General features: G+C 43.0%; 1 protein-coding gene across 1 annotated transcript in view; it reads right to left on the reverse strand.

Annotated features, from left to right (window-relative positions):
* LOC132406300 (very low-density lipoprotein receptor-like) overlaps nucleotides 1-7395 on the reverse strand; it is a 97089-nt gene extending 89694 nt beyond the window's left edge. The window contains exons 1-3 of the mRNA XM_059991769.1: nucleotides 7259-7395; nucleotides 5942-6316; nucleotides 3124-3243 (exon numbers count right to left, since the gene is read on the reverse strand). Coding sequence (XP_059847752.1) covers nucleotides 3124-3243; nucleotides 5942-6316; nucleotides 7259-7340 — 577 coding nt within the window. The 5' untranslated portion in view covers nucleotides 7341-7395. The remainder of the gene's footprint in view (nucleotides 1-3123; nucleotides 3244-5941; nucleotides 6317-7258) is intronic.
* Nucleotides 7396-8286: the final 891 nt, after the last annotated feature.

An 8286-nucleotide genomic window follows, 5' to 3' on the forward strand; every position in this document is an offset into this window, starting at 1 on the left:
CCTGGAATTACAGGCTAACTTCAGTTCTTCACAGGAATGGGATCCACTCTCGGGGTCTCACCACTGGCCACTATTCAATATACCAAGGACACGGTCTTGAAGACTAGCACGCCTTCTGGGTTCTAGGATTTCGTGGCTCTGGAGGTGGGCGAGGTTGGTGCCTCTGCAGGAAATTGGTGTATCATGGGACATGGAAAATTGAAAGCAACAACTGGCTGCTGGCTGTGTGCCCAGAGACCTGAATTGTACACATTTCTCTTGACGTTAAATGTACCTTCGAAACCCTTGAAACTAGCTGCTAGTGGGGCGGAAGGGTCCAATTAAAAAAAATTAAAAGCATCTATTTTTCAGCATGTAATTGAAAAGATGCTTTGGACTTCTATAAAAGTTTACAAATCAACAAGACAGCTTTTACATTGGACACTCTGATGACAACATTTGAGGAGTATTTTATTCCAAGTAAAAACATCACATTTGAGAGATACAAGTTTCTTTTTCCCGTGACCAGAAACATGGGACCAATACTTAGCTGAGCTATGCACTGAATAAGTTCTATAAATTTGGAGATTTGAGAAACTCACTAGTTAGACGCAGAATAGTTTGTGGAATTTCAGATGATGGACTTGGAGAAAGACTGCCGAGTAAAGAAGATTTGACACTGCAAAATGCAGTTAATGCAGCAGAGACCACATGAGCAGAAACTAGTGAGCTGCACAAGGAAGACACAACAGTGCATGCTGTGAAAGAGAATGCACAAGGCATTCACCAAAACAATAGCAAAGCAAAAAAGAAGGCTCAAACAGGAAATGCACAAAGTGTGGCAGTAGGGAGAAATGGGAAATGCTACAATAACTGTGGGAAGAAGAATCATTTTGCAAAGTCCTGCAAAGCTGGGACTACCAAGAGAAAGATGCACAGTTGATAAGGAAATGGAGGAAGTCTTTGTGAATTCTCTAGACCGATGGTGCTGGTAAAACAAAATAGGTTGTTCCAGTAACTGCAAATGAGGAACTCAGCAGATCAGGCAGCATCTATGGAAATAAATATCAGTTAACATTTCCGGCTGACACCCTTCACCTCATGAATGTGCTTAACACAGATATACAGGGCTATGTTGACATGACTGTCAACTCCAATCCAGTATCTCCAGATAGAACAGAGAAGATTAGGAAAGCAAGAGACAGATGAAACGATGAAAGTACACAAAGATATAATACAGAAAGGATGGCCAGCAACTAAGAACGACTGTCCAACGTGTATTTGGGATTAGTTCAGTTCTGCATGTGCAATATCAGTAGCAGAAAATACAGTCTTCAAAGGCAACAGGCTTGTGATTCCAGTATCGCATGGTAAAAAATGCTCGTGAAGATAAATGAATGGCACCTTGGTGAGGAAAAATGTAAACATAGAACTCATGAAATTATGTACTAGTCAAGGATAAACCAGACATCAGTCAGACCACTGCTTCATGTGAAATATGTCTTACCTACAGATCAGAGCAGTAAGCAGAACCACCCTGCACCATAAAGGCCGTACTTCAAAGTTGGAGTGAATTTCTTTGATTGTAATGGGAAGAGTCATATTGTTGTAATAGACTACTTCTCCAATTATCCACTGCAATCAATATCCAGTACCTAGTGAAAGCTGTGAGGCATAGGGCTTCATGGGAAGTGGTATCAGACAATGGTCCACAATTTCTGAGCTGTGAATTTGAGTCCTTTGCAAATGATTGGAGGGTTTCAACATACAACTTCAAGCTCACAGCAGCCAAAATCTAATGGCCTCAGAGAGGCAATGAAGGGCCTCATGAAGAAAGAACATGAGCGAGAATTTCCACAAAAGTCTGATGGTTTATACAAGAACTCCACTGCAGAATAGCTTTTCACCAGCCCAAAAGCTAATGGATCGACGTGTATGCACCAACTTCCCAGTGCATGAAAACCTATAGGCACCTAAAGTCAAATGGGCTGAACTGAAAGGGAAAGAAAAACAGAAGTACTGTCACGACAAGATTGCAAAAAGTCTATCAGTCCTCAAGCCTGGCGATCAAGTTTGAATCCGTGATTACAATTCAACATGGCCCATGCCAGGATATGTGCAACAGGAGGTAGTTCCATATTCCTAGCAGATCCACATGGAGTGAGGGACATCTCTGAAAAGGAACCTTGTGGACCTATGACCACAAACCCCAACTGTGACGTGTCACCTGTCAGTACACGAAAGGGGCCAGCAGATGTAAAAAAATTATCATATTGATCAGAAAGACACAAATATTAACATAGCAAATACAAACAATACACTTGTGGAAACAAATAGCTGATCAAAAAGGATCATCAAACCACCTCAGATTGAAAGTTGCTGAATGGATAAGGGACTGCAGTTGCTCATTACAATAGAAGTTGACATATTGAACAGTTGAAAATTTGAAAAACAGACAGGCTACAGAATGTAGATATCTTTGTTGAAAAGGATTATTATTCCTTACAGGTTTGGAGGACATAGTATTGTGTTTGTTTTTTTTTAAAAAGGGAAAGATGTGTTATTATGTGAGCATAATAAAGAACTTCAGTTCCCAGTGGGCAATGCAGGTGGTTCACCCCGAACCAAGAGTGATGACCGTAAGCGGTAGTATGCGCTCAGTGTTGAACAGCAGTTCAGTATTAAAATGTTCTGGTGTACACCCACACCAAGTGTGTCTTTATTAAGAACAAACTTAACAGTGTCTGGCACCTCCAAGCCTGAAAGCTTAAAGTCATAGTGAGCAAAACCGTTCTGAATTGTCTTAATGCTTATTCCTCGCCAACTATTAGCGACAAAAATCCACTGCTTTTTGAACACATACACACAGAACCGATTCTATTTAAACTGTTCAATCTAAGCACTGCGTAGCGTCTAATGGCCACACAGGTGCACCTGGCTGATCCTAGAGAGACTATATGGCAACAGTCTTCTGTCCCAATTAAGCGGCACAGTGCCCCAATTAAACAAAGGGAATCCCAGCTGTTTTCTCAATTAGTTTGTTTTTCCAGACTTGTTCCAAATAAGTGGATGCCCCCATTAATTGATGGCTGAATTTAACTAAAATCCACTGTACTACTTTTAAATATGCTTGTGTAAACTCACCTACACAGGTGAAGTGATTTATCAACTCCAATCCAGATGGACAAGCACATTCATAACCCAAAGGAAGGTCCCAGCAATAATCAGAACACTTGCCATTTTCTTCCAAACACTCATTCCGATCTGCCAAAAAGAGAAAAAAATGCATCAAGAGTTACATTAAAATGCACTCCGAGGACTGCAATACTAATACAAAACTAAACTGGTTTTGCTCTTGAGGCCCAACTACAATTTCAACAAGCTGAAGCCAGGTGACACTAGCTGGGGGTCCAGGGGAGTTTCAAAACCACACAAAGATCATCTTTTGCAAACTTTAGGTCTGAACTTTTAAGCCTCCCTGCACTTGAATCTTTCATTATATCCAAACCACTAACCAGACAGAATGTTACTCTTTACAAGGTAAAGCAGGGATTGTGCAGATGAGGGTAAAGTTAAAATGTAGAACATAAAACAGAACAGCCCAGGATCAAGCAACACATAAAATGCTGGAGGAACTCAGCAGGCCAGGCAGCATCTATGGAAAAAAGTAAACATTCGATGTTTCACGCAGAGACCCTTCAACAGGTCTGCCAAAGGGTCTCGGACCGAAGCGCTGACTGTACCCTTGTCATAGATGCTGCCTGGCCTGCTAAGTTCCTCCAGCAATTTGGGTGTTGCTTGGATTTCCAGCATCTGCAGATTTTCTTTTATTTGTGATTGGATCAGCACAGGGGCAAACCTTTCAGCTCACAATGTCAAACTAATTAAACTAATGATATCTAATCCCTTCTACCTGGACACGGTCCATTAACCTCCATTCTCTGCATATTCAAGTATTGTACTTGTTTAAGCTACTGTTAAATACCTTCCCTGGAAGTGCCTTCAAAGACAAACAATAATGCCCTGCAAATTGCGGTGCAGTTCTCTTACATTTGTTAATGTCTCATTAGCATTTTGATTAGCTGTAGCAAGCCTCACTCCTTTAAATTCTGGTCTTCTATTGTAGACCTCAATAGCAAGTTTTTTAAAAAATTATACAGTCGGCCTTCCTTATCTGCGGGTTTCGCATGCGCGGATTCAACCACCTGCGGATCGGGAAAACCCAGAAGTTCTCTCTCCAGCATTTGTTTGAGCATGTACACCTTTTTTTCTTGTCATTATTCCCTAATGGTCCTTGGTCGCCAACCCGTCCATCGCGATCGACTGGTCGATCTTTAAGACATTCACACTCTCACTGTCGCACTCCCCGCTCGGTCAGTCGCTCTATCCGGACTGTGACCACCGCGGCCCCAGTACAGGGAGCTCCGGCCCTGATCTTGTCCTCTCAGCCCACTCGCCACCAGCCGCACCTGGCCTAGGCGGCTGGCGGGCGGGCGGGAGGCTGGAGTTTGGGCCCGGAGGCTGCCTAATGAGGCAATGAAGCCCTCAGAACTGCTTCGGTACCTTGAGTCCAAGCACCCTGCACTTAAAGACAAACCCATTGAGTTTTTTCAGCGGAAAAAACGTGAGCAAGCGGGACAGCAGCTGAGAGCCATGAAAGCCAAATTGCGGAATAGACTGGACATAAGGAACCTGCTTCGAGTATCGCTGTATTCCTGTCGTGTTTAACACCCACCCCCACCCCACCCCCGGTCAGCAGTTCCACAAGAATATTGTCAATATTAAACTGGTCCGCGCTGTGTTTTACATCATTTCACGGTCTTTTCTGCCTCGGTGCGCATGCTTGTAACTAATCGATCTGGGATCGACCTTGCCTTTCACTAAGGCCGAGGTAGGGGATCTTGGGCTTAAAAAGATTGGTGACCACTACTCTAAACAATACAGTATAACAACCATTTACATTGTATTAGGTATTATAAGTAATATAGAGATTATTTAAAGTATATAGGAGGATGTGCGTAGGTTACCACGGATCAGGATCAAAAACAAAGCTGGAAGTTCTCTCTCCAGCACTCGTTGTTTGAGCATGTACAGATTTTTTTTCTTGTCATTATTCCCTAAACAATTACTATTTACCTAGCATTTACATTGTATCAGGTACATCAGGTATTATTTAGCATCAGTTAGTCAAACGTTTGTGTTAGTATATATTTTACCTTTCTATAACGTATGTATTTTAATAATTAAACCACTGCATTGCTTAGTAATAATTGTAGCTTTCATCGGGGCAGGGCCTTTCACATTCTCCATTACTCTCACTTTATCCTTTAAAATTGTTCCAATCGTTGACCGACTGTAGCCTAACACTTTTCCAATGACTGATGGCGTTTCTCCTCTTTCCGATCACTTTATTTCCACTCTATTTTTAATCGTGATCGTTTTCCGTCAACGAAACAGAAACACTGCAGATTCAGCAGCAGCCGTGGGTCCTCTGCTCCCCCAGGTCCTAAAGTCCACCTGCACTGAGACAGGTTAAATAAGGGACTTGAGCATCTGCGTTTTTTGGTATCTGCAGGGTGTCCTGGAACCAATCCCCCACAGATAAGGAGGACCGACTGTACTTACTAATAACTGCTACATTTGATTTGAATACATGGCCTCCTAAATCTCTTTGAACCCGTGTTCTAACATTTCTAATATGGAATACTTCAGTGAGCCACACTGAAATTGTAAAAACCTGGAACGTAATGAGTCACAGGACACTGTCCAAGACCAGTACTTCATTTGTCCAGCTTTCTCATTCCATCACACAGATCTAAGGAAATTTCTTTCAGAGATTCTCCCAGAGATCTTAGACTTTAGATCTCCTTAGGCAGGGAAAGGACATGAGTAGATGGAATGACTTTTTTGTGTTAAAAGTTCAATACGAACAACAAGTACATTAAAGTTTCTATACACTTACCACAATTTGCCTCATCAGTACCATCGGTGCAATCAGGAAAGTTGTCACAAGCTGACTGAAGCCCTATACACTGTCCAGTATTACACTGGAACTCAAACTCCCCACAGTTTCCAAGCTGCATTGCTGTGTCCTTGCAAAGGTCATCAGATTCATCATCCCCTGAAGGACAATCCTGGTGACCATCACACAGCAAGTACTTGGAGATACAGATTGAGGAATTATTGCACTGGAACTCATGATGTCCACATTCTGATATAGTACAATTCTGCTCATCACTCCAGTCATTACAGTCGTCTTTTCCATTACACAACATCAGCACAGAAACACAGCGCCCATTCAAACACAGCAGCTCATCCTCACTGCATCCTACAGCACCTACAAGTAAAATGAGAAATAAAATTCACAGCAGCATAATAGTAACTTGTGAATCAAGTAATTAAAAAAGCAGAAAGCACAGCCTCAGTCAGAATAGAAAGGTTGTACAGTATTCCTTCAGAAGAGAGATGTGGAGTTATTTCTTTAGCCAGAAGGTGGCGTATAATAGAATTCCTTGCCACGGATGGTTGTGGCGGCCAAGTCTTTAGGTATATCCAAAGTGGAAGTTGATTGGTTCTTGACTGGGAAGTGTGGCAAAGGTTACAGGGTGAAGTCAGGAGAATGGGGCTGAGAGAAAACTAAATCAAACACGATCAAATGGCAGCAGAGACTCGATGGGCCGAATGGTCTAATTTACTTCTGTCTTATGGTCATTCCACCCGCGTCTAGCACAGCACCACCCCCATCGTTCTTTCATCAATAACTATTTCAACTTTATTTTACGTGTCTTTCCTTCACCCTGTAGTTTGTGAATGCTGATCCTTTGCGAAGCCCGCAAGGTGCAACAATCCCCAGCGATACTCCACCCACTCCTGAGCGCCGGAGGAAATACCAGACTAACTTTCCTTTGCTTGAGTAGTTTTAATGCTGAACTTAGGAAACTGAGAATAACTCCGACCCGCGCTTAAAGCAGCCTCCCCACTCGGAAGCTCACTTTTGCAGTTACCGGGTGGCGAAGGCAAATTATACAGTTTCACAAATTCACGAGTTTTTTCCCTTTAAATGCAGAGCTTTATAGAAAACAGGGTTGATAAAATGGCAAATAAATAAATTTTTCTGCTGCTAACCCTGGTCCCCTGTCCTTGCCGCAACATCCTCTAATACACAGAGCAGCAAACAAGGTCATGGTCCAGGCAACCAATAGGATGAGGCGGCGGAGGGGAGGGTCTCGGATTTATCACCCGTGAGGGAGCTCGGCTCCACGCCGCTGCCGTCACTCACCTTCCGCCCGGCCCCGGTCCCGGCCCGCAGACTCGCGGGACGCCGCCACGGTCGCCAGCAGCAGTAAGGACATACTCCACATGTTCCGCGCGCTCGCCGCCTGCTGACGCAACGACGTACGCTCCCACGCGGATAAGGTCAGCTGACCGTCATGCGGTGCGCGCCGCAAAAACAGATGTCCTGAAGTTCACAGTAACTTTATTATCAAAGTAGGACTATGTCACCAGAATCACATGATTTTATTGCAGGTATTCACAAATAAATCAACAGAATCAAACAAAGAAAGCTTGACAATCAAAGACAACACAAAAAAACTGACGAAATGCAAAAGAAGCCAAACTGTGCAAATACAATAAATCAATAATATTGAGAACATGAGGTGTAGAGTCATTGAAAGTGACTCCATTGATTGTGGAATAACTTCATGATGAGGTAAGTGAAATTATCCACACTGGTCCAGGTTGATTCTGAACCTGGTGGTGTGGGACCTACATCCTTCCCAATGGCAGCAGCAAGAAGCAACTCATGGCCTGGATGGTGGGGGGCCCTTTTGATGGATGCTGCTTTCTTGTGACAGCACTCCTTGTGGATGTGTTCATTGGTGGGGAGGGCTTTTCCTGTGATGGACTAGACAGTATTCACCACTTTTTATACACATTCCTGTTCTTGGCCTGTGGTGTTTACATACCAGGCTGTGATACAAATAGTCAAGATACTGTCCACTGTACATCTATAGAAGTTTGTAAAGCTTTTCGATGACGTGCCAAATCTCGGAAACTTCTGAGAGACTGGAGGTACTGCCTTACTTTCTTTGGCATAGACATAGGAAAAAGAAAAGTACAGCCTACTCCCATCAACCTGCACCAGGACCATTGCCCTCCATACCTGTACAATCCATGTATGTACCTATCCAAACTTGACATAAGCAGAATCAGGATCAGGTTTGTTATCACCGGCATGTGTGATGAAATTTGTTAGCAGCAGCAGTTCAATGCAATACACGATATAGAAGAAATAATAATAATAAT

This window comes from Hypanus sabinus, chromosome 16 (genome assembly GCF_030144855.1).
Source record: "Hypanus sabinus isolate sHypSab1 chromosome 16, sHypSab1.hap1, whole genome shotgun sequence".
NCBI classification, from domain to species: Eukaryota; Metazoa; Chordata; class Chondrichthyes; order Myliobatiformes; family Dasyatidae; genus Hypanus; species Hypanus sabinus.